We start from the raw sequence: 26,887 nt of genomic DNA, 5'->3' as shown, positions 1-26,887 counted from the left end.
CACGTCATGATCCACCTAATCCCCGCGTACAGACAGAGGCTGAAGCTCTCCAAACCTGTCGTGAGGACCAAAAAACTGTGGAGCAACGAGGCTGTGGAGGAGCTTCTCACGTGTTTGGAGTCTACAGACTGGGACACAATGAAGGCTGCTTCTAACAGCTTGGACGAGTTTACGGACACTGTCACCTCCTATATCCACTTCTGTGAGGACAGCATTGTGCCATCACGCACCAGGGTGAGTTATAACAATGACAAACCCTGGTTTACCCCTAAACTCAAAAAGCTGTGGCTGGAAAAGAGTAAGGCGTTCAGAAGCGGAGACAGGGACTGCTACAGAGAGGCCAAGTACAGGTTCACTAAAGAAGTGGACATTGCTAAACATCAGCACTCTGAGAAGATGCAGCAGCAGATCTCAGAGAATGACTCTGCCTCTGTGTGGAAAGGTTTTAGGAATATCACCAACTACAAGCCTAAAACCCCCCACTCCACTGATGACTTGCTCTTGGCCAACACCCTTAACGACTTCTACTGTCGTTTTGACGAGCCATCAGGCAGCCTTCACACCTCCAACGGCCCCAACAATAGAGGCACTTTGGACACTCATTCCCCCACCTCTCCCCCCTCCATAGAGCCATCACCACCTTCAAACTGTTCACCTACAACACCCCCCTCCTCACCCCACACAAAAGAGGATTTCACACCACCTCCTCCGACCACAACTCTTCATATTCATGAAGCAGATGTGAGGAAGCAGTTTAAGAACCTGAATGCTCGGAAAGCTCCCGGCCCAGACGGTGTGTCTCCTGCCACCCTCAGACACTGTGCAAACGAGCTGGCCCCAGTGTTTTCTGGCATTTTCAACTCCTCACTGCAGGCATGTCATGTGCCTGCCTGCTTCAAGTCCTCTACCATAATCCCTGTCCCCAAGAAATCTAGGATCACTGGACTAAATGACTACAGACCCGTGGCTCTGACATCTGTGGTCATGAAGTCCTTTGAGCGCCTAGTTCTCTCCCATCTCAAGACCCTCACGGCCCCCCTCCTGGACCCCCTGCAGTTTGCATATAGAGCCAACAGGTCTGTAGACGACGCCATCAACATGGCCCTACACTTCATCCTGCAGCATCTGGACTCCCCAGGAACCTACGCCAGGATCCTGTTTGTGGACTTCAGCTCTGCCTTCAACACCATCCTTCCAGACCATCTCCGAGGCAAGCTTTCCCAGATGAATGTGCCTGATCCCATCTGCCGGTGGATCACTGACTTCCTGACGGACAGGAAGCAGCACGTGAGGCTGGGGAAGAATGTCTCGGACTCCCGGACCATCAGCACCGGCTCCCCTCAGGGCTGTGTTCTTTCTCCTCTGCTCTTCTCCCTGTACACCAACTGCTGCACCTCCACCCACCAGTCTGTCAAGCTAATCAAGTTCGCAGATGACACCACCGTCATTGGGCTCATCTCTGACGGGGATGAGTCTGCCTACAGGAGGGAGGTTGAACGTCTGGTGTCCTGGTGCAGCCACAACAACCTGGTGCTGAATGCCCAGAAGACAGTGGAGATTATTGTGGACTTCAGGAAGCACACAGCCCCACTCCCCCCCATCATCCTGACGGACACCCCCATCACCTCTGTGGACTCATTCCGCTTCCTGGGTACCACCATCACCCAGGACCTGAAGTGGGAGCCCACCATCACCTCCGTCATCAAGAAAGCCCAGCAGAGGATGTACTTCCTGAGGCAGCTGAAGAAATTCAACCTGCCAACACGGACGATGATGCAGTTCTACACTGCAATCATCGAGTCCATCCTCACCTCCTCCATCACCGTGTGGTACGCTGGAGCCACTATCAGGGACAAACAGAGACTGCAGCGTGTTGTGCGCTCTGCTGAGAAGGTGATCGGCTGCAGACTCCCATCTCTGCAGGACCTGTACACCTCCAGGACACTGGGGCGTGCAGCTCGGATCTCAGCTGACCCTTCTCACCCTGGACACAGTCTGTTTGACCTGCTCCCCTCAGGCAGGAGGCTCCGGTCCATTCGCACCAGAACCTCTCGCCACAAGAACAGTTTCTTCCCCTCTGCTGTTGGACACATGAACAATAACCACATGACTGTTCCCACCACTAACACATGACCCTACGCTGTGTCACTGCATCATTTCATGTCTGGCACTGATCACCACCTGCACTCATGTATATATCTTTCTACGTAGCACTCATAATTCTTATTCTCATGTATATATCTCATGTATATCTCATGCACATATCTTTCTTTCTACATAGCACTTTAATTCTTATTGTCTGCACTGAAGCACCGCAGCAATTTCCTAATGTTGTAAACCTCAACATCTGGCAATAAACCCATTCTGATTCTGATTCTGATTCTGATGATCTTGCTTTATCTTTAAATAACTTTCGTGAGTGCATGAGTGAGGTCAAGAAATGGCTGTTGGCAAATACTCTTATTCTCAATGAAAAAAAGACTGAAATCATGATTTTTGGCAGTAATGCCCTTCGCGCCAAACTTCAAGATGCCTTTGGCTTTCTTACTAGTTCTTTCTCTGATACTGTCAGGAATCTGGGTGTCTTGTTTGACAGCTCCTTTAAACTTGATAAACAGGTGTCTGCTGTTGTCAGATCTAGTTTCTATCAGCTTCGTCTCATCTCCAGGGCCAGACACTATATCCCGTATAATGACTTAGAAAAGCTCATTCATGCTTTTGTAACGTCAAGACTAGATTACTGTAACTCACTCTATTCTGGTCTCCATGTTACCCTTCTACATAGATTACAGACAGTTCAGAATGCTGCGGCACGTATTCTAACTAAAACCAAGAAGTTTGACCATATTACTCCGGTTCTTGCTGAGCTGCATTGGCTGCCTATCAAATACCGTATTCAATTTAAAATTTTGCTGCTTACGTTTAAAATTATCAATAATACTGCACCAACCTATCTTAAGGAACTTTTAAACCCTTATGTCCCTGCCAGGGTTTTAAGGTCATCCTCGCAGTTATTGTTAGTTCAGCCCAGATCTCGGTTGAAATCTAGAGGCGATCGATCGTTTGCCTTTGCTGCACCTGAGTTATGGAACAGCCTCCCGATTGGCATTCGGGAGTCTGATTCTATTTTTTCTTTTAAAGCACGCCTTAAAACTTATCTTTTTGAACTTGCCTTTTCTACCCGTTAAATGCTGACTGTTAACTGCGACCTATTGCATTAACTTTTTACTATTCCTTCATTCTTGGTGTTCTCTATCATGCGGCACTGGGTCTGCTATAATCTATGTGCTGCAGTCCATTTTATTAGTGGCTTTCTACTGTGAACATTGTCTGCTGTTCTTATTATATTTGATATTAATGCTCTTAACTGTATTATTTTATTGTTTTTTGTAAAGCACTTTGGTATGCCTAGGCTTTTAATGTGCTCTATAAATAAAGGTTGTTGTTGTTGTTGTTGTACTGTCCAGGATTACAGGATGGACTGTTTGCTGATGACCTGATGGTTAAGTTTATCATTTAGCTGTATAATATATATAATACTATGTACGTCTTCGGCTCGTGATCGTCTCTCATCCCCCCACCCCTCCCCACCCCCCTCCACTGTGATTTTTGGGCTTCATCAGCTCGTATCATCTCATCAGCTGCTGAGCACCATTTCACAGCTGCTGCCGTTTTGCCCCATTGCTCCCGAGTTTTATATCCACACTGGTGGGTTTTGTCATGAATCGCTGTGTGGCAGGCAAGCAGGAGTGGTGGACCCAAAATGCAGAACTCAGACACGGAAGTGAAACTTAAGGCGCAGCTTTATTGCTGGGAAAAACCTCGTACAAACTAAACTCACCAAAAGAAAACCAAAAGTCAGAACAGAGGAACCAAGGACTGAAACACTGGAAAGAAACACTAAACTGGAGCAGGAGACCAAACACTAGGAACATAGAAGCAGAACACACAGCTAGTTGAGGGTGAACAGACGTTAACGATGCGACACTGACACAGAGAAACACAGGGCTTAAATACACAGACGGCAGTAATCAAGGGATGAGAGACAGGAGGGGAACACACCTGGGAGAAATCACAGCTGACGAGACAGGGGAAACGTAAACTGAGCACACTCACATATGACACAAACCTTCACAATAAAACAGGAAACTCAGACACATGGAACCAGACAAGACATTGAACTAAACAGACAGATTCACAAACAGATGGGGTGACACCATAGACAGAGACAGACTCAAAGGCAGACCAAATATAACACACAGAACTCAAACAATAATAATCATCATCATCATAAACTAGAAAATGATAACTAAAAGCGCTGGGTCACCGACCCAGGACCATGACAGGTTTTCCTTCTGGCTGACTGGTCGGTCTGGTCTGTGAGTCACAGGTGAGATTGAGGCTGAGAAAAGGGCAACCCTGGTTTCTCCGTCAGGCTGCTGCTACTGTGGCTTTTCTCCTTACTGTATGAGAGTACCTGGTTTTCTTTTATAGAATAGCACTTTATTTTCATTGTACATGTACAATGAAATGGTGGGTGACCACACCCACTGGGCTGGAATTAAATATAAAGAGTAGACAGCAGGAAAACAGGATATATAGACAAACATAAGAGAGAGGTGCACATTAGAGAACAGTTTCAAAGTGCTTGAAAGAAGCGCAAAAGGACTGGACAGAGTCTGTGTGAGTGTGCTATGTGCCCCACCCAGAGCCTCCGGGGGGGGCAAAGTCAGTGTTTTGGATGGTGTTAATGACCCTCTGTGCAGCCTTCCTGCTCTCGGTCGTGGCCCCTGAGTACAAACTCCAGGCAGGAGGAGAGCACGCTCTCCACTGAGGAGCTGTAGATGTTACTCTTCCTCAGGAGACGGAGGAAGTGCAGCAGCTGCTGGGCCTTCGTTACCAGGGCGATGGTGTTGTGGGTCCAGGTGACATCAGCACAGATTGATGGATTTTTAAAAACGTATAATTAACCTATTAAAAAGACATACGAGTGGGTTTGCAGTTTATGGAAGCTACCATGTTCCTGTGCTTTATCGTCAGAGAAACTGTTCTCAGCATCAAAGAAATGAAAACCCAAAGGAAAGCGACGACGCCACGGGCACTTTACAGCCTCATCCAGAGTAAATGGAGTCGAGGTAAACAGAGGTTTGTTCTATGACTGCCATCGTAGCGAGGATTATACAGCTGGAGTAAGAAAACAGGATACGTTTGACTGCAATCTGCACTCTACGGACAAATACCTGCGATTACATTTACAACTGTAACTGTAACCAAACACGAGCTTTTCCTGATCCAAACCAAACAACTAGCATAGCAATAACTGAACAAGCAGTTTTCTTAGAATCAGTTATCAACCAGTTATAAACGTTATCATTTCATAGTTTAATGGCAGATAACTTCTACCTTTAGCTATAAATTACACAAGTTTTCTAGTTTTCTTGGCTCATTGCTGCAGGCTTTTCAGCAGGAGCATAGTGAGAGCGATTGTGTAACCACTGCAGGCGTCCTGCAGATCCTGGGAGGAAGTTTTGGCTTCTTTTCATATCAAACAATCTGCTCTCCAGGTGCATTTCCTGCTCTAATATATGATTTCCTGGTGCAAGAAAGAACTTGTCTGACCTTTAAATGTAGGCGTTCTTTCAAAGAGGTTTATTTGTTCAAGCATACTCTTTGTTTTTCATGTGGCTGCAGTCAGCTTAGCATACAGATAATACTCGTTAGTAACTGGAGGTCAGTCCTTAAACTTTTAATATTCTTTCCTCTGTAGACTCTCCCTCCTCCAACGTGCCGGCCACTTGCTTACATCCTCATCTTTTAATTCTTTCAGTACGCTCGGCTGCCTGAGAATGTATTAACAGGCTGGACATTCATCAAAGTGACATTATTCGCATTCATCCTCCCCTCTGCCACATGTTTAAGATTAATTTACAGGGACAAAGGAAACGCTGGAGAATAGACTGTCTTTTAACCGTGACTGCAGAGGAGTGTTCAGTCATATGCAAACAACAGAAGCTCCTTTAACCCAAAAGCATCTTTGGCCAAGATGACCGCACAATCCATCAAAGCCCTTATGAACCCGAGTTAGAGATGATCAGCGATCAACACCTGCTTCCTAACATCAGCAGCTCAGAGCAGCTGAACTCACCTGAGACTGTAGGAATCACCAATACATATGAGTTCATGTGTTCAGTCTTCATTTCATGTCCCTCCAGTTTTTATGAACAGCAAAGTTTATGAACTGTTTGGGAAATTGAAGCGCACGTGACTCCAGATTCACCACCGAGCCTCTCGCGCCGCTCAAACCCAGAGTTTGTTTTTTGCGTATTTTTTGTGAAAATGTCATAACCCCCCCACTGAAGCAGAGTGTAGGCGCCAGACGTCTGCTTTGTATTTTATTTACGATTGAGTTCATGTTTGTTTTATTATTCATAGATTCATTACATAAGTGCAGTAGTAGCATGAAACCCTGTGTGAGAGGGAAGGGGAGGAGCATGGACAGAGAGGTTAGGAGTCTCACGGTTTTCTGACCGTGTACACAGCTAGTATTGGATAACTGCTATTTTTTGGAATTTTCATGCCTTTTTTTTGGAAGGAGTTCATTGTTACATGCTCAGTTTGTAATAAATAAAACAGTCTTCAAACCATAATGCAACTGGAAGCATTTCTTTGGGAAATCAGGAACACGCGTCAGCCATAGACTCCCCTTTTTTGAACTTGGTTTATTGGAAATTACCCTACATTTAGTCAGAAAACCTTCTTGCTCCTTTTTTGGGAAAAGGAATACTGAAAAGGATCATGTTTAGCAACGCCGTGCACTGTGGATTGAAGGCAATAGCCTACTTGGAGGAAGAATCACGGTAAGCAGTGAAAACAAGCTTTGCTACTGTGGAAATTTGTCATAATGCATGAGAGTGATGAAGAACTAGTGTGTGGAAAAAGAGAACCAAAAATGACAGAAAAGGCTGTCGAGGAAAAGCTGCACAGGTTGACCCAGTCTAGAAAGGCTAAGCTAGGCCACCTAACTAGCCAAGCTAATCAGCTCGAACGGCTAATGGAAGATGATGCTAACGTGAATGCTGTTAAGCAGAAATTGCGTTTAGACTACCAAGATTCATTTGGAGAACTGTGTAAGATAAATGATAGTTTAAGAGTATTAATGCATGAGGAAGAATTTGAAAAGGACCAAAGTTCTTGGTATGAACCTAATGCTAGTCGTATTCGTGGATTTATGCAACATGTGGAAACGTGGGTTAAAGCAGCTGAGGAGCGCACAGAACAAGCTAGACAGTGTGATGCAGACATCCAGCCTTCCGACAGTGTTTCTGTGATGTCCGCTGCATTAAGCAGTAAAAGCAGGAGGCGCAGGTCAGCCGTTGGGAGCCAAGTGTCCACTGCTTCCTCAGTACGCCTCAAAGCTGAAATGGAGAGAGCCACATTGCTTGCACAAGCAACTGCTCTCAAACAAAAACAAGAGCTTGAACGACAGGAAACTGAGTTGAAAGCAAAAAGAGAGCAGCTAGATCTGCAAACTGCTATTGCCGCCTCTGATGCTAAAATAAAGGTATTAGAGAATTTTGAAAATGAGCGCTCGTCACATGTGAGTCCTGCATACCCAACGACTATTGATTCTGGATTCATACCATTACCTGTAAGTCAAACTCCAGTCACCAACACAGAAAATGGATATGGGGAATTCATGCCTTTACAAAATCACCCTATTGGTACGCAGCAGTCTAGAGTGGATTTTGCAGCAGATGAGCAAGCAGTTGAAACACTCTGTACTGTTATGACACGTCAGAATAATATAACAGAGCTGATGGTGAAACAACAAAAAATGATGACATTGCCACCTTTAGACATCCCTACCTTCAGTGGTGATCCTCTAGATTACAATACATTTGTAAGCGCCTTTGAGCACGGAGTAGAGTCTCGCACTGAAAGTCCTAAGGATCGCCTCTACTTCTTAGAGCAGTTCACTAATGGACAGCCGAAAGGACTAATAAAGAGCTGCCTTCATATGAAGCCAGATGTAGGCTATCACAAGGCTAAACAGCTCCTCAAAGAGCATTTCGGAAATGACTACAAAGTTGCTGTAGCCTACATGAACAAGGTCTCAAACTGGGCACCTATCAAGCCAGAAGATGCAGAAGCTTTAAATGCGTTTTCACTCTTTCTGACAGCTTGCTGTAACACCATGGCTGAAGTGAGTTACATGGAGGAACTTGATAACGTCGCAAGCCTGAAAGCCATTGTAGCAAAACTTCCATACAAGTTACGTGAAAGGTGGAGATCTGTTGTGTGTGGTATGCAAGAGCGAGGCGACAGACGAGTCAAGTTCAATGATTTGGTGGAGTTTATTAATAAACAAGCCAAAATTGCACTTCACCCTGTTTTTGGTGACATAAAGGATAGCACCACTGCTAAACCATTCACCATTAAACAAAACAGTAACAAGGATCAGAAAAGGGTTGTAATGAAGAAGTCATTCACCACCAGTGCCATACCATTGGACATTCAGGAGAAAGACACAAAGACAATGGAAAACACAAATTATGTGAAACCCACTCCACAGGCATGTCTGTTCTGTAACGGTGGGCACATCATAGACCTGTGTGGTAAGTTTAAGGGCAAGCCACACAACGAAAAGTTGGAATTTTTGAAAGGCAAAGGACTGTGTTTTAGCTGTTTGAAGCAAGGTCACATGAGCAAACTTTGTAAGTGAAAGGTGAGCTGTGAGGTATGTTCTCTTGCTCATCATACATTGTTGCATATCAAGAAAAGGGACACAGACGCTGACACAGAGAAGAAAACTAAGAACAGTGAAAGTCAAACAATCTTAAGTGCCTTTGTCTGTGCAGAGTCTGAGGATTGTGGGCCAACTGGGGCCGGGGAAGATGACTGCACACTTGCAATAGTTCCTGTACAGGTCAAGGCCAAAAAGGGAAGTGTAGTAGTGCAGACTTACGCCTTCTTGGACCCAGGAAGCTCTGCCACATTCTGTACAGAGACATTAATGGACAAATTGAAGATCACTGGAAGGAAAACTGACATACTACTGAAAACTATGAATGAAGAGAAACCTGTCTGTACTCATGTAGTGTCAGGCTTGGAGGTCAGTAGTTTATCTGGTGACGACTTTATTGATCTGCCAGATGTCTTCACACAAAGGACAATACCTGTAGGAAAAGAAAACATACCCCTACAGAAAGATCTCGAAAAGTGGCCTTACCTTAAAGAAGTAAAACTGCCTCGAATTGAGACTGACATTGGATTGCTTATAGGAGCAAATGTACCTAAAGCAATGGAGCCATGGGAGGTTGTAAGCAGTGTAGGTAATGGACCGTATGCTGTAAGAACCAAGCTAGGTTGGACTGTGAATGGACCTTTGAGAGAAACTGGCTGTCATGCGGACAAGAGAAACCCAGCCAAGGCTAATGCAAACCGCATATCAGTGAGCCGTTTAGAGAACCTGTGGCTTCAACAGTTCATGGTGGATTTTCCAGAGGGAAGAAAACATGATGAAGTGGAAATGTCAAGAGAGGACCATCAGTTTATGGACATGGCCATGGAATCTGCAAAACTGATGGATGGCCACTATACAATATGTCTACCTCTGAAGAACAGATTGGTCAACATGCCAAATAATCGCTCAGTCGCTGAACAACGAGCACGTAACTTGAGGCTTAAATTTCTCAGGAATGACTGCTTCCGACAAGAGTACACAGACTTCATGGAAGACCTTCTTAAAAAGGGCTATGCAGTACAACTGTCAAATGATGAACTGGCGCACAAAGAAGGAAAAGTGTGGTATATACCCCATCACGCCGTGTACCACCCTGTGAAGCAGAAATTAAGAGTTGTGTTCGACTGTGCAGCATCCTATCAGGGCACATCCCTGAATGATCAACTTCTTCAGGGTCCAGATTTGACCAGCAGTCTCATTGGTGTTGTCATACGATTTAGACAGGAACCTGTTGCAATTATGGCAGACGTTGAAGCAATGTTTCACCAGGTGAAGGTGCCTGACGGTGACTCTGACTTACTTAGGTTCCTCTGGTGGACAGGTGGCGACTGCAATCAAGCTTTGACTGAGCACAAGATGACTGTGCATTTGTTTGGGGCCACATCCTCACCCAGTTGTGCCAATTTCGCTTTGAGGAAGTGTGCTGAAGACCAGAGTAGGCAGTTCAGAGCTGAAGTTGTTCAAACAGTATTGCAGAACTTTTACGTTGATGACTGTCTCAAGTCTGTCGCTACGGAGGAGGCAGCTATATCAATGTGTCAAGATCTAATGAAAATCTGTGCCAACGGAGGCTTCCGTCTCAACAAATGGGTGAGCAACCGAAGGAAGGTGCTTGACTCCATCCCAAAGTCTGAACTGGCAGCAGAAATGAAAAGCCTGGACCTGGATCATGGCAAACTTCCACTTGAGAGGGCCCTTGGTCTCAATTGGTGTGTTGAGTCAGACACATTCAGATTTAAGATCAACATCAAAGATCGCCCATTCACAAGAAGAGGACTTCTTTCTGTCATTGGATCAGTGTATGACCCATTAGGCATTTTGGCGCCAGCAGTCTTGCCAGCAAAGATTATCCTGCAGGAATTGTGCAGATTGAAGATCGGGTGGGATGACGACTTACCTGATCACATAAAGAGGCGGTGGACTGACTGGTTAACCAGCCTTCCTGCTTTGGAACACTTCTCAGTTGCAAGATGTTTCAAGCCCAAAGATTTTGGAAATGATGTATTTGCACAACTACATCACTTTGCAGATGCAAGTGAGGATGCATATGGCTCAGTCAGCTACCTACTCATGCGTAACACGAGCAATGAGACACAATGTGCATTTATGATGGGCAAGTCCAGAGTGGCACCTCTCAGGCCTCCTACCATACCCCGTCTGGAATTGACTGCTGCTACAGTAGCCATTAGGATGGATAGTGTCCTGAGAAGAGAGCTACAACTGAACCTTGCAGAATCAGTTTTTTGGACAGACAGTACGGTGGTGCTCCAGTATCTCCGGAATGAGACCACGCGTTTTCGTACGTTTGTGGCAAACAGAGTTGCAGCTATTCTGAAAGGCTCTGATGTGGAACAGTGGAAACACATCAGCACAGACAAGAATCCTGCTGACTGCGCCTCAAGAGGGCAAAGAGTAGATGAATTTATGAAGAACAGAACGTGGGTGTTTGGGTCAGATTTTCTTCGCAGTCCAGTAGAGTTTTGGCCTAACACTCCATTGAATTGTCCGGAAATCACTTCTGGTGATCCTGAGATCAAGAAGGCCACAGTAAACAAAATAGAGGTGGAAGAAAATGTTGCTCCATTCAAGAGACTGATAAATTACTTCTCATCATGGACAAAGTTGAAAAGAGCGGTGGCGTGGTTCCTGAAACTTAAAGCCTTACTTTGGAGTCTCTGTCAAAAACGTAAAGAGCTATGCGTAACCAGTGTGGAGAATAGCTTTGACAATGATCGACAGCTGAGGCAAAGTCAGATTGACAGTTTCAGGACAAGCTTTAAGCCTACACAAATTTCAGTGGAAGACCTGAATCAAGCAGAGCTCGATATAATCAGATTTTGCCAAAAGGAGAAATTCTCGGAAGAGGTTTCAGCTCTTCACAAGGGACAAAGTGTGAAGCGCAACAGCCATTTATACAAACTGAACCCTGTACTACAGGAAGATCTGTTGAGAGTTGGTGGAAGATTGAGCTGGGCAGCTATGCCGGAAATCGCTAAGCAGCCTATTATCCTGTCTAGAGACTTTCACATTTCTGACTTAGTCCTCCAACAGATACATGAAGAAACTGGGCATGGAGGGCGCAATCACATGCTCTCTGAATTGCGACAGAAGTTTTGGATCCCAAGTGCCAACACAGCCATTAGAAAGATCATCGCAAAGTGTGTGACATGTCGTCGCCTGCATGGGAGAGTTGGGAAACAACTGATGGCTGATCTTCCACAAGAGCGAGTGTTGCCAGATGATCCACCCTTCACCCGGGTTGGTGTAGACTACTTTGGCCCATTCGAAGTAAGACGTGGAAGAACCATCTTAAAAAGATACGGTGTTATATTCACTTGTTTAGCGGTTCGTGCAGTACACATAGAGCTGGCCTCATCATTAGACACAGATTCATGCATAAATGCAATCCGGCGCTTCATAGCACGGAGAGGACAAGTGAAGGCGATTCGCTCAGATAATGGGACAAATTTTGTTGCTGCCAATCGTGAGCTGAAGGAAGCAATCGCTGACTGGAACACTTCACCGTTTCAGCATCTATTTCAACAGCATGGAATTAAGTGGACATTTAACCCTCCCACTGCTTCACATCATGGCGGAGCATGGGAGAGGTTGATAAGATCAATACGAAAAGTGCTGAATTCTACTGTGAGAGAACAAGTTCTGGAAGAAGAATGCCTTCATACAGTCTTATGCGAGGCAGAGTCGATCATCAACAGCCGACCAATCACCAGGGCATCAAGCGACCCAAATGATTTGGAGGCTCTGACACCTAATCATCTTTTGTTGTTGAAAACAAAATCTTCATTGCCTCCAGGATTGTTTGACCAGAATGACCTCTACTCACGACGTAGATGGAAACAGGTGCAATATATGTCCAATCTATTTTGGAAGAGATGGACTAAAGAATACCTACCTCAACTTCAGGAACGTCAGCGGTGGGCCACAGCATCAAGAAACTTTGCAGAAGGAGATGTTGTTCTTCTTGTGGACGACTGTGCACCACGAAATTCATGGATTATGAGAAAGATCATCAAAACAGTTCCAGACAAGAAGGGTCTCGTTCGCCGAGTACGGATAAAGACAAAGACTAATGTTTTGGACAGACCCATCACCAAGATTTGTCTGCTTGTGGAATCTGAATGGGCTAGTGGTAAAGACTAAGCCCCTACGATGAGCCATGTGCTAGCAACCTCTGGCTCTTTCCTTCTTTCTCTCTTTCCTTCTTTTCTTTCTTATTCTTTTTCACCTGTTCTTTTGGAAATGGACAGAAACCAGCCTTAATATACTTTGCAAAGCTGATTGGCAAAGTATTGGACAATTCATTTGTCTATAAATAATATTTTGTCATGTGTTTAAACATTGGATATGTCTAAACGTGGTTCATATTAAGTTTGTAAAGTTAAAAAATGTGGTAATTGTTCTAAGGCAATACATTATTAGAACAATTAGGGGCCGGTAATGTAGGCGCCAGACGTCTGCTTTGTATTTTATTTACGATTGAGTTCATGTTTGTTTTATTATTCATAGATTCATTACATAAGTGCAGTAGTAGCATGAAACCCTGTGTGAGAGGGAAGGGGAGGAGCATGGACAGAGAGGTTAGGAGTCTCACGGTTTTCTGACCGTGTACACAGCTAGTATTGGATAACTGCTATTTTTTGGAATTTTCATGCCTTTTTTTTGGAAGGAGTTCATTGTTACATGCTCAGTTTGTAATAAATAAAACAGTCTTCAAACCATAATGCAACTGGAAGCATTTCTTTGGGAAATCAGGAACACGCGTCAGCCATAGACTCCCCTTTTTTGAACTTGGTTTATTGGAAATTACCCTACACAGAGATTCATCCTACTCAGCTGAGTCTGAGTCGCCAGCAGCAGGATCCTCATGTGCGTCTGCAAAGTTGTTGTGAACTTGTTAGTTATGCCTCTCTGCAGCCGGCTTCTTTATGCAGAAGTTGTTCTGGTTCAGAGCACTGAGGAAACAGCTCTGTGGCCACCGCTGTTATTCCAGCACCAACATTCCCCTGCTTCAGAGTGCTGCTAGCATCTACTAATAACCAGTGAGTGAAAACACATCCGTGTGGAGGAGGGGGACGTGACACATAAAAGCACCAGCAGGACACAAACCAACGTCTCCGGCATGTAAACCTGCGGCTTGACCGCATTTATGTGACTAACATGTGACTATTATCTGTTAGAAGACAGCATTGCTGCAGCTGCTGCATAAGAACATCAGCTTGATGGGCAGAAACCTGTTACGACTCGTCTGAATAACGTCTCAGTGAGTGGCCACGTTGCAATCTACACTGTGAGGGTGTCTTTCTTTGGATCCAGACAAATGTCTGTAACGTGTTTGCCGTCGGGCATCTCTGCTGATGAAACTGAGCTGTGAAGCTTCTCTCACAGGAGTCGGGGAAAGGAACGTATTCAAAGTGCAACAGAGCAAAGAGCAGAATTGGTTTTATTGTAAAATTAAATCCCAACTTTAAAAGGCACATTTTTGTGGGGCGTTGTTCCAGGCAGAGAGGCCCAGGTGTTCGTCTCGTCCTGGTCACACACCTGAACCACGTCAACAAAGTAGCAGCTTTACTCCGAGTCGCTCCGTAATGAAGGATCACCTTGTGTCTAAGGGAGAGGCGTCGCGTCAAAGAAGCTTATTTCCACCACCTGTGTCCATTAAACTGTTCTTTCTGTCACTACTCAGAGCTCGTGGCACAGGTGGTAAATCGACAGCTTCTCATTAACTTCTCACCAGCACAGCGGAGCGGTGCAGCGTTTATATCACACCTGACGCCACATCAAACCTGCTGTCAGTTCCCTTCACCTGTGAACAGGACGCCGAGACACCTAAACGCTGGTCCAGGGTGGGTCCACTTCACCCACCTCAGACTGGAGGGTGCTAATTCTCCTTCACCCCACTTCACAGGCTCATTTAACTGCCCCAGTGTGAGGTGGGGGTCACCACCCCAAAGCCCAAAGAATGACATCATGAGCAGATAAGATTTCCTTCAACATCTTCAGAGTCATTTTGTTGGTTTGTCCTCTTCACACCATGATGCGCGCTCTATCCTGGTTTCTGCAACTGTACCTGTAGAAAAGCAAGCCTAACCTCTCAGATGGACCGTTCATTGTAACCGAGGCGTTGATCGCCTTTCTTCTTTTTCTGTTTCAGGACGAGAAGAACCAGGTGCTGACCACCAACATCTGGCTACAGCTGGTGAGTTTTCTTTCTGGTAAAAGATTAAGATGATCGTAGAAAAGGGTCCAGACGGTTCTTACACCAACTGTAAACATTCGTTTTCACAGCTTCAACCCACTGACTGTATAAAGATGCACATGAATATTACATCTGTTAATGTTGTTCTGAGCTCGTGCTTGTGGTGCTCAGGTGAGCCGCCTTTACCTGTCAGGCACGCTGGAAACATCAGCGGTTTCCAGGAGACGTAGTTTCGAGTCTTTTTCCTCTTTTCTGTCTTTTTTATATGTTTTTACATTTGCAGCCGAGGCTGAGCGCGTTCTACGCCTCAGTGAGAATCCAACATGTCAAACTTTATCTTGAGGGTATGTTTGTGCCAGCTTTGACATTTAGAAATGGACGTCCCTTTTTGGGGGGAGTTTAGTGTAATGATCCATAACTCACTGCCGGAGGATTAGTTCAAGATATGAGCTAGCCCTCCACCCAGCCTCCCCCTGCCGTCACCTGCAGAGAGTTAACGCAGGGTGTCCGCCAGCCGTCGCAGGCGGGAGTATCGGTGGCAGTCGGGATGGCGAGCAAACTGACTGTTGGTAAAATAAAGCGAGCAAACACTGACGATGAGTAAAAGCCTGCAGCCACGCCGCCCCATCCTTCCACAGAGGATGAACTCCAGCTCTGCCACTTGACCCAGATACAGTGAGTTTGCTGTGATGGAGAAAAACTCCAAAAAGCAGCGCCAGCGCCGCCTCTCTGTCTCCAAGAATGCTCCGTGAGCCTCGCCACCTCCTGCTCTTTGACGCTTTACATCTTCTCCGTTCGCTTTGAGCCGTTCTCGCTCGGAGGAAAGCCAGTTTTCTTTGTTTTCCTCGGGCAGGGCTGACTCTGGTGTGAATGTCAAAGCTAATGGCGAGCGCAGGAATCCTTAAGAGAGCTCCTTAAGCCCATTTCACACAGCTGTCCAAATTTAATTAGGTTTCATATCAGGGCCTGTGGAATGTGCGTTTGTACGGTGGCGCTGCACTAATCCGGCCTAATCTGCTCCTCTCGGATGGAAAGGTTGGTTCCTCCCCAGAGGCTCTCCCAGGACCAATGACTGTTTTGGCTTAATTTAATTTGGCTTCAGCTCCTCTTCCTCCCCCTCTGCTGCTGCTGGAGTCATTGTTCAGGGTTTTATTGTGAAGGGGAAGAATGTCTTTAAGCGAGGAGAAACATTTCTGCAGCCGGAGCTGGGAGGCTTTTTAATGTCAGTGTTCCTGCAGCTTTTGTTCGTTTCCTCCTGGCAGACGAGAAACTTTGACTCACCGTGAGAGTAAAAACTGCCTCCTGGATCACATTTCTTCCTTCAGGGGCTCGGAAAGAGCTTTCACGTTTATTCTGCAATGATTTTGTTGAGCATTCGTCTCATTTACAAGCTGTTTGTACCCAGACGCACAGACTCAGAGCAGCATAAAGGAGCGTAAACACAGAAAAATGACGCTGTACTTTAACTGTTACTCCACTTAAAATGATTTTTCATTAATGAACAAAGCAAATGAGCAGTGAGGATATTTACCGCCTTAAACACATTAGCTGTGATGGTCTTTGGCCCTCAGGTTAAAGTTTTGGTTTTGAGATTTATCTTCAGCTCCAGTATTTTTTATACTTTTTAGCCCTCAGCCATGAAAGGCTGCTGGAGGGTCGAGAGCAGCAGACGCTGTAGAGCACAGAGTTTGAATATCAGTGACCTCAAGGTCAAAGTCAGAGGTGCAAATGTAGACACTAAAGAGTCACAAACCCAGGGCACAGAGATGTTACAGGTCTAATCAGAAAGACTATTCCTCGAAGGGGAAAGCAGGAATGAAACAAACCAAATAATAATGAATAAAATCGATGCACTAAAATCTCACACAGTCCTACGATTGTCCTACGACCTACAACGAAGCGGTTAAAGACAGGAGAGGAATTCCTCTTCCAGAGCGGGGATCAGCTTAGTCCCAGGAGGACGAGGAGAAGCCTCCCGTCTCGTCCCTCCACCTTGCACTCCGCAATCGGTCCCTCGCTCGCTGCCATCACCTCTTCCCTCGTGTCATCGCCCTGACAACAGACAGATTCTGGCTAGAACCATCGCTTGGGAAGCTGGCCTGGCTAATAGCCATGCCGACCCTCAACACGGTTGCTCCCGGCGAACAACAGTGGAGACAGCCGTACTCGATCACGCATGGTTCTCCCCGCTGGTCGCCATCTCTGTCGCTGGAAACTGGGACGCTGGTATTTTGTTATTTCCTGGGTGATCAGCCTTAATGATCGCGTTGACTTCCACGCCTCTGTCCTGCGTTTGGGTCTGAACGTCCTCTGGGATTAATGACACACACAGCCACATGACATCAGTTAGTTTCCACAATGAATGCAACAATGTAACACGCAGGTATTTAGTCCAGACTCTGATGACTGTCATGACATCACTGCATCAAAATGACTGATGAGGATAAAAATGTTTAGAGTTGATTCAATATTCAGGGCAAAAAAAGTAAAAGTTGTTATCATAAGTGTGCATTCACATGCTGCCCTGTGATTGGTTGATTAGCTACTCGTGTTAATAAGCGTCTGGACCTAATGAAGTGGCCAGCGAGTGTAATAAACATGAAATTCTTCTTCTTCTTGTAATAAAATAACAGCAGCTCGAAGTTAAACCATTAAAATAAAATATCTAAAATATTGTATTTACCTCACGATTTTACTGCTTTACTGCTTACATCCGCCTGTGGTGACGACAGGATCATCTTCAGCTCTTCAGCAGCTTTTACATGTTTAGTCGTGTTGAAACAAATAATTAAAGTGTTTGGAGAGGTCTTATAATAATCAGCGGCTCTTTCAGAGTTCCAGAGTCTCCCTGAAATCTTCCAGAATAAAAGCGGTGATATCCGGCCTTGTCTCTGAGCTGCTGCATGTCTCTCTTTCTTTCTGAACCTTATCTCGTGGATCAGTCGGCCTCTCCCTTTGTACTGTGCAGGTTTCTGTTGGTCTTATGCAGCTCTGACTTGTGAAGCTTTGGAGGCTTTGAACATCCTCCCTGCTCATTGAAATTACCTGTGAGCTCTCAGAATCAAACCGGCTTCCTCGGCGTGTTCTGAAGTTTCTCACATGTTGTAGTCTCAGTGGTTTCCATGCTAATGCTAACGGAGCGAGGAGTTAATGTTGTGTTTTATTACGTATTTCAGCAAACCTCACGGAGTCAACATATTCCTCCTGAAAGCTAAGAAGTAAAACGTCATCCCAACTCTTTTAATATTTCAACAGTCGCAAGAATTGAATATGTGAAATGAAAACTGAAGGCCTTTGGATGAAAGCGCTCTGATCTAAATCACCAAATCTCTCAAACTGGAAAATTAATTGGATTAATCTTAATATTTAATTAGTAAAAAATAAAATATTTAGGCTTCTCTGTTTGCTCCGTACGTCTCAAAAACAGGCTGAAAATCACCTTTAAGCTTTGCTGCTTTACACGCTCGTGCGTCTGTGACGCTTTGACCCAGTTTCTCCAGCTTTGCTGACAGTTACAGTCGAGCAGCACGGTGCACTGAGGGACGGTTCATCCAGGTGCACATTCAGGTGTTCACAAGCAAAGCAGCAGCTCTGCATTACTGATGGCTTCCATTACAACAGCTGGCCTGTGTTACCTTTGTAAGGGATCACGTGTAATCAGAGTAAATGATGGAGAATAAATCAGTAAACGATACACAGCACAAGATGTACTGGCTGGTTTACCAAAACATTTCTTATAACTTTAACTGAAACCAGCTAATTGTTTCTAATTTGTGATGGAGCAGTTTTACAAAGTCTAATGCGGGAGGCTAACGTCGTTTAGCTAGCCTCCTGCATTATTTGTTCACGTTATTTACTTATAACTAAATAAGTATCAACTTTACATAAATGTATCTACTGCTCTCACCTGAAACAGTAAAACAGCAGCTCTGGGTTAATGATGGCTTCCATTACAATAGCTGGCCTGCGTTTCTTTGTGCCGCTGCCACCTACTGGTGAAACTAAATATCACTTTAACACCACATCAGATGGGAGCAAACGAGCTGTTTGCGCTGTGCTAAATGTAATGATGTAAACTACTGTCATAACAAAAGCAAAACGAGGGGAGCACGACCACATTCAAAGAACAAGAATTCTCAGCCTTGTTTTTAACACTCAGGGTGACACAATACCAAACCCCATTATCCAAACTCTCGGCATCACTTAACACCGGATAAAAGAGCTGAGATCCGCAGCTTTGTTGTTGGTGTGAATGTAATAATCCAGCTGTGATCCCTGATAATGCTGAGTAATTTTACACCATGACACGGTTGGAAATGTGTATTTGGTGAAGTCTAACTGTTAGTGACACACTTTTATTGATCTGTCAGATGAACAAATCTGCAGTGATGCAGCAGTAACTGAGCCTGTGGGCGTTTACGCGCCATCAGTGCGTCCAACCAGTGAGGCTGCTTTACTCTGACGTGATGCTTACAAAATAAGTGATGACATGTCTTTGACAGACGCGATGATGAAAGGACATTAATGGTAATGGAGTGACACTTTTATGTTTCTTGTGTCATAACTTAAAAGTTATTATATGCACAGCGTCACGTTTTTGTCAAACATCAGATGCGCCCTGCATTTTTTACAAAAGTCAGAGGCTTTTTGAGGGGAAATATCTCTGCAACAGTTCAGCTCTCAGTGGAGTCCTCCGGGAAAAACATTTCAACTCAGTGACAGGAAGTAAACAAGATGAAGAGGGATGTGCGACTTTCAGTCACCACAGCCTCAAACCGTCAGCACGGACCACAGAACTCGGAGAAGCTCGGAGACGTAACGAGGGCCGAGCCTGCCGGGGAGCCAAGTATGCAAATGAGGCGATTCTTGGCGGCGCTCCGTCCTCTCAAACACCCGGAGCTAACAATGGCTGTTACATAAGATCCATCAATGTAATCTGGATTTCACCAGCTGAGATTTGGAGGTCAGGCAAACAGGAGCCAGCTGCTGCTGATCACACAGAAGAATCACATCTGTGTGATTTTACTGTTAGCCCATCATTTATGCAGGTTTCACAGAAATACAGTGAATTTGTGGAAAACCGTGTTTATTTTTATTTTAACTAATTTGCATTTTTCTGTGTAATTTTGAGTACGTATTATGTTAAGACATGCTTTTATTTTATTGATTTATTTATTTTCTCCCCCTTTTAATCTGCAATGGTTCAGTCCAGAATCTATTTGGGCTGTGGCTCAACCAATTAGCTGTCACCACCTCAACTGGTCAGCTGGTTTATTTGTGAAGGTGTGATTGGTCCATGTGTATTTTTTTTCTGTTTGCTGTTTTTTATTTAAAGATGCCGAAACGCGTCGGTCACTTAATAAATCTGTTCCCGGTTACTTTAAGCATCGGTGGAGTGTTCATGTCATCAAATGTTTACATACAAGTTTTTTTTAAGAAAGACCCAAAAACAGGACACATTAGCCAACAACATAAATATTATTTAAACCTGCAGGAGTGGACACGTTAGCTCAGCTGATCTGAAAAACAGAAATGTTGACCTAAAATAATATTATTGCAAAGCTGCTCCGTTCTTCAGCATGGAAACCAACACGTGTTAATGTTAGCATCATCATACTGGAGCCTTTTATGGTAATATGGCAGGAAAACTATAATACTGGCTATTGAAGGGGGCTAAAAATAACTGCTGTTGACGTGGATGACCTTCATGTGAAGTCTGACAATCACAGTGTCGAGATCCTGCTTTGTAACTCACTGAATGCACAGAGCGCCAAATAAAGTCTGCGACTCCACACAAACACATGTGGGTACGAGGTGGGTCGGTCCATTGGTAACATGGGGTTTTTGTATGCGTGTTTGCAGTACTGGACAGATTTCTACCTGCAGTGGAACACGTCCGACTATCCAGGCGTGACCAACGTCAGGTTCCCCGACAGCCAGATCTGGAGGCCCGACATCCTGCTGTACAACAGGTACCTGTGTGCTGCGGGAGAGCAGCCGAACCACTCGGTAACGGAGCCGGGAAGAGATTACTCCATCTTTGTTCTAAATGTATCCCAGTGTGTTAGCTGCACAGCTGATAACCTCTAACCCGATCTTTAGAGCAGGACGTACAGACTAAAGTTTCCTGGTGTAGCTGCCCCAAGTATGAAAAATGTCAGAACGGAGATGGAACGTCACGATCGTTCGTCTTCTGGTTGATCTGCAAAGTTTCTGAAAGAAATCAATAAACCAGAAATCAGTTTGTCTCCTGGTGGAAGCCAAAGACATCTCTCAGTTTGAGGTTTTATTTCTTTGTTGCCGAGTCAGCCATCCTGTTATAGATGCTAAAGTTAGGCTCTCTCCTGTAAGCATGAACACCTCGCTGTTAACATCGGGGCTGTGGGAGGCTCTCTGCTGGTGGCGCTTCAGCTCATTAACCGAGCTGCAAAGTTTGATCCTTGGAAGTGGAGGGGGTGGGTGGTTGTCAGAGGGAATATTGACCCGGCTGGTTTTAATGAGGCAGACCCAGCTCACAGGACCAGAGCCTGACGGTGAATGATTATCAGCCAGTGGGTTCACTTTTACAGCAAACTTCCTGTCTGCCATTTCTGTTGGATGAGACCTTATAACATTTAGCTTTGCATCGCTGTACTTCAGTCTTATTACATGTTGGCTGGACACATTCATTGATACCAATACATCTGCATCTGAGCTTTTATTGGCAGATGGCTCCAATTCTATGGGCAGAAATCTGTGCCATCAGAAACTGAATTTGAATAAGTTCAATTTGAATTTGAATTGCTCAGATTGAATCTGAATTGTAACTTGAATAAATGCTTTTGAAAACTGAATTTGAATTAGTCTAATTTGAAATTGAATTTTATATTTTGAAAATGAATTGATTTGCTTTGAAACTGCATTTTATCCTTTAAAAATTCAGCTCTCGAATAATTTCAATTTCAGTTCCAAAATTCAGTTTTTTGGAACTTACATCCGGTTCCGATTCAAGCGCAGATTAATAGAACTACGTTTTACTAGCGGACCGAAAGTGTTACTGACGGGAATCTACAGCGTCTTGAGCTGAATTAAGACTTCAGAAGTCATTCGTCATGTCGAATGACCAGCGGATAAACTCTCAGGTTGGTAATAAATGTATTACATATATAAGAACAAGCGTCATGTTAACGAATGACAGCCGTAAGGTAACTTTTATGCTTATTGTAGCTGCTAGCTAAAAACGCTAATTTAGCGTAGTTTGCCCTGAATTCAGCTTTGACAAACAAATATGATCGACTGTTTCTAGTAGAATTCCAAAGTTGTCATCTTGGACCCTCTCAGAGTGCCCCTCTGTATGCTTGCAGAGACCCCTACAGTAGGGAAACATGCAAAACTGTGTCCAAACCTTTGTGTTTTAGCTTTATTTATGCCTTACACAGCATCCCAACTCTTAGCTAACTTAATAACTTTAGCTAAAGTGAATAGTTAGTCTAATTCATTAGTGCAGCATTACTGGATTTGGCCAAATTTGGCCCACGAAGCCATACCAAATTACTATCAGAGCTGGCCTACTGGTATTATACAGCTAATATATATATTGTTTAGTATTAAGCTTTGCTTGTTCCATATTCAGTTTTTCAGCAAAACTTGTTTGAGTCCATAAGAAAAGTTTCATTCTTATATCTGGAGGAAGATTTTTTTTTTTCTTCAATAAATATTAATGTTAGCCCACGACTTTGTTCCAGTTTTGAATTTTGGCCCACTGTGTATTTGAGTTTGACACCGCTGGTTCACAGCATCCTGCCATGCGATTGCATTTGTCTCTAACCATCAGGAACCCTCACGTTAACTTTTATCCAGTGGAAAAAAGTTAGCGTTCATCCTCCAGCTTCACTGTGCTAATGTTATGCTAACATAGCTGTGTCGCTAGCGATCACGTAGCACATCATTATATACCAGCTAGCCCAACTTCAGTAACCCTACAAACGTCACTGCTGTTTAGTTTCCTGTCTTCATTCATGTTGGAAGTGATAGCAGAGCTGTACGTTTGAATTCAGAAATCTCTCAGTCAGAACATGCTATATCATGTTTAGATAGAAGCTAGCGAGCTAACTTCCTGCTAACTTCTAACTCTGTTAAACTTCATAAATCCTGTTTTCATGGATGCCTGGATGTTAAACTTAATTGTTACACCTGGTAAAGCAGCAACGCGGATATTGGACAAGCCTGATCCAAGCCGGCTCCACGCCCCGACTTGTATTCAACTGTTCCTGAAACACTGGACAGTCCACGAGGCCCACGTCCACGCCCCTGTGGGTCAGGAGTGTTTTGGGTTATGAGCAGGACCTACACAATTTAGGCAGGTGGTTTTATTGTTGTGGTTGATTGGTTTATACTACCAGCATGTTCTATGTCTGCTCTGGGCTCTCCCTCCAATTAGTTCCAACAATAAAACCTCCACAGAAGGCCCTGAAAGATTTCTCTCTTCAGCCGTCAGAGCCGTCCCGGTGAGCTTCTCTCGCCGCCGAGGAACAGCTGACATGTTTGGAGCTTCTTCCCAGAGTCTGAGCTCCTTGTGGGCTGAGCTCTGATGAACACAGAGTGACAAGGAAGGACATTTAACAAGAGGAGTTTTGTAAACAAAACATTAAAAAGGAGAAAGTTCTGAAGCAATAAAGTCATTTAATAATAATATTTTTCAGCTCATAAGCATCACTGCAGGTAAAATGAACCCTGACGACGTCTGTAAGAATTAGTGGACATTATTTAAATATTAATTTTATTCGATGGAGATGTGGTTTGTTTCAGTGAAGAGTTTCTAATGAAGGTCAGAGGTATAAATACACAGCTCTGTGTGTCCGAGGCTGCACGTGTACAGAACACGTGTGTGCGCGTTCGGCTGTCGTCTTGATGAAACTATGATTTGCTCAACGCTCATGGCTGCTGACGGACCCTGACTGTGGATCTGTCTCTGCCCACAGCGCTGATGAAAGGTTCGATGCTTCATTCCACACCAACATCCTGGTCAACTCCACAGGCTACTGCCAGTACCTGCCGCCAGGTAACACACACAAGCCCCTCCCATCAACAACAACTACACAGTCCTGAATTCACCTGTAATCACAGCTGTTTAACATTAACAGGAGTTTGTGGTTCTACTTATTCAATGATGCTGAAGTGACTACAGATTTATAAAAAGCTTCTCCATCCATCTAATTTCATAATTCAGGGTGAATATTTTTAATAAAAATAAAATGCATCCCTTTGTTTCAGAGTCTTTCACTGTTGTTCACAGTGTGATGGTGGAAGCAGCAGGACGTCACAAAGACTGGATTTTCAATTTTAAATCCGATGTTTGATTCAGATAATTAAACTCTGGACATCAAAGTGTGAATAGGCTGTGAAAAGCATTTTTATCAAAGTGTGTGTGTGTGTGTGTGTGTGTGTGTGTGTGTGTGTGTGTTGGTGGGGGCTTCAACATGAGGTCCCGAGGTCATCTGGAGGAGTTATGGTCGTGATTCACAGCCCGAGACTCACGTTGTCTTTTAGCGCGGCGCTGATTGAAAGATGATTCTGGGATGTTTGTCCCTGTTTTTAAATTGATTCAGTCACAAAGAGCACCGTGAAATGAGAAAAACTGATGCTTTACAGTAAAAGACAAACAATATGCATCTGCAAATGATTCAAAGCTGAACTGTAATGATCCAGAAGCAGAAAGGAAAGCCATCGTCCAATCAGAAATCAGTAACAGCTGTTTGGAGACCACAGTCCTGCTGGAGTGTCCTGGAGCAAACCTCCAGGATTACAATGTGAAACTAAAATTTGAGAAGAACTTGCGGGCAGTCCTCCTGCTTCGTTCCATCCACTTGGTCTAATGTAGCAGTGAAGCAGCGCGATGCTCCCACCAGCATGCCTGACAGCTGTTATGCTGGTCTCGGGTTTGACAGCCTCACCTTTACTCCTCCAATCAAACCTCTTGTTACTGTGGACGTGTGACTCAAACTTGAGAAATTAAAAACCTTTCAGAGCACCTTCAGCTCCAGCCTGCTGCCCTATAAAATAATCGAATCCATATTTGCCCCCGTGTTTTACCCCGGGTCTCAACCTCAGGTGTTCTGTATATTTAATGGTGTTTCTTCCTCGCTGTAGGCGTCAGCTCATGCTGCGGCGGCGTCCTGATTCCTCCCCGGGATCATTAAACATTCATCTTTTTTCCAGCTCATCCACGCGGAGTTAATGCAAAGCAAACAGCTGCGATGTGATTCTCCGAGGGAGGCTGCGCTCCTTTTCCTGTTTACATGAGAAATAACTTCCTTTTATTGCTTTCAGGTCTCTGCATCTGTAAAATCAATCAGTGGGTGAGGTTTGTCTTCACAGCTTGTCTTCTCTGTGACGGCGTCTGCGCTCACATGTGCTGCTTTCTGTTTGCCGTCTCTGTTGTTCCTGCGTTTCCCTCTTTGACCGGAGACCTCGTTGCTGCTTTGTGTGATTTGAAATAGATTTTGTGTCAAATACAAACTGTAATCTCAGCTGTGCTCACCGTCCCCCTCTTCCTTTTCCCTCGAGCACAGTAACAGCTGTCCTGTCAAGTCTTCTTCTTGTTTTTTTCCACCTTTGACTGAAGCTTGTTTTAACAGCACTCGTCTGAATGTCCGTCTCTGCTTCAGGAATATTTAAGAGCACCTGTTACATCGACGTCCGCTGGTTTCCCTTTGACGTGCAGCGCTGTGACCTCAAGTTTGGCTCGTGGACGTACGGCGGCTGGTCTCTGGACCTGCAGATGATTGAGGCTGACATCACCGGATACATCGCCAACGGAGAGTGGGACCTCGTGGGTAAGACACATCGGCATCTTCACACATGTAGAACAACAACGCTCGCGTGGCTTTGGATGCCGTCTGTCTCGGGTCCAGCTCCCGTCAGACCAAACCTAAAGCAGACTAACAAAGACCCGTCCTGTCCTGATAGACGTCTGCTGATATGTTTCCCCATCAGGCCTCTTTGATCAGGACTGCATGCACGAATCTAAGGTAATAGTAAAAGATGAGCTGGATGGAGGAAGAGCAAACAGCCTCGGTCCTGATCTAACCTGCAGCAGCTGGAGGATAAAACTTTTTGAGCTCATTTCACGGCAGGATTCCCACTGAGACAGTGAGCAGCAGCAGGTTCGGGGCAACGCAGACAAGTTGTTTTAATTAGTTTACATCCAGGATCTTCCTCCTGCCAGCGACAGCGTGTCTCCACCGGCTGTCTGCTGCGGAGGAACAGGGTTTCATATCGGCGCTCCCATCCAGCATTAACGCGTTGGTAATTAAATCCTCCTCCGAGCGCGGCGGCCTGAAGGGCAGGCAGCTCGATGACCCTGAAGCAGAGCCTCCGTTGTAATTGGCTCATTTTTATAACGCACAATACTCACAACACACCAGGTCACACATGAGCACTGATTGACATTGTATTATTTTATCCATCACTCTGCACGTGGGGAGTCCCGGTTCCTCCTGAACAGATGACACAGTTTCAGGTTTTAAGCTGCCTGATTGCCTGCGTGCTGCAGAGCGCTCAGGATCACCCGAGCAGCTCTGGAGGTTTACAAATCCATGTCTTTGTCTCGCCTGCAGCCTCCTCCTGCTGCCTCTTTGATCCGTACACAAAGCATTCCAAGGAAAACCAAGGAAGAGGCCGAGAAGTTGTGTGAAGTTCTTTAGTTTCAGATCCAAAGCTCCAGTCTGTTGAATATTGTGACTCACATGATATTTGACCAAACGCTTCATGTCCTGCTTGGACTCTGAGGCGTGCAGACGCCTTCCAGCACAGCTCCTGTTTTTAGGTGCTTGTACTTCTCCAGTGGGTGAGCAGGAGTCCCTCTTTAATTCACAGCGTTGTGTGAACATGTGGGACAAAGAAAACAGGATCACAGTTTTTGAAAGTCACCACAGCCAGCGGAGAAC

The 26,887-nt window shown here is 44.9% G+C and overlaps 1 protein-coding gene across 1 annotated transcript in view; it reads left to right on the top strand.

Moving 5' to 3' along the window:
* The window catches only part of LOC146629739 (neuronal acetylcholine receptor subunit alpha-7-like), a 71,461-nt gene that overhangs the window by 17,681 nt on the left and 26,893 nt on the right, over positions 1-26,887 (top strand). The window contains exons 3-6 of the mRNA XM_085358838.1: positions 14,916-14,960; positions 20,823-20,932; positions 23,921-24,000; positions 25,607-25,774. Coding sequence (XP_085214964.1) covers positions 14,916-14,960; positions 20,823-20,932; positions 23,921-24,000; positions 25,607-25,774 — 403 coding nt within the window. The remainder of the gene's footprint in view (positions 1-14,915; positions 14,961-20,822; positions 20,933-23,920; positions 24,001-25,606; positions 25,775-26,887) is intronic.

Source organism: Diplotaxodon limnothrissa, linkage group LG7 (assembly GCF_057381915.1).
Source record: "Diplotaxodon limnothrissa isolate DT_005_m linkage group LG7, D_limnothrissa_male_GT1.1, whole genome shotgun sequence".
Taxonomy (NCBI): domain Eukaryota; kingdom Metazoa; phylum Chordata; class Actinopteri; order Cichliformes; family Cichlidae; genus Diplotaxodon; species Diplotaxodon limnothrissa.
This window is presented reverse-complemented; position numbering and strand designations above follow the sequence as displayed.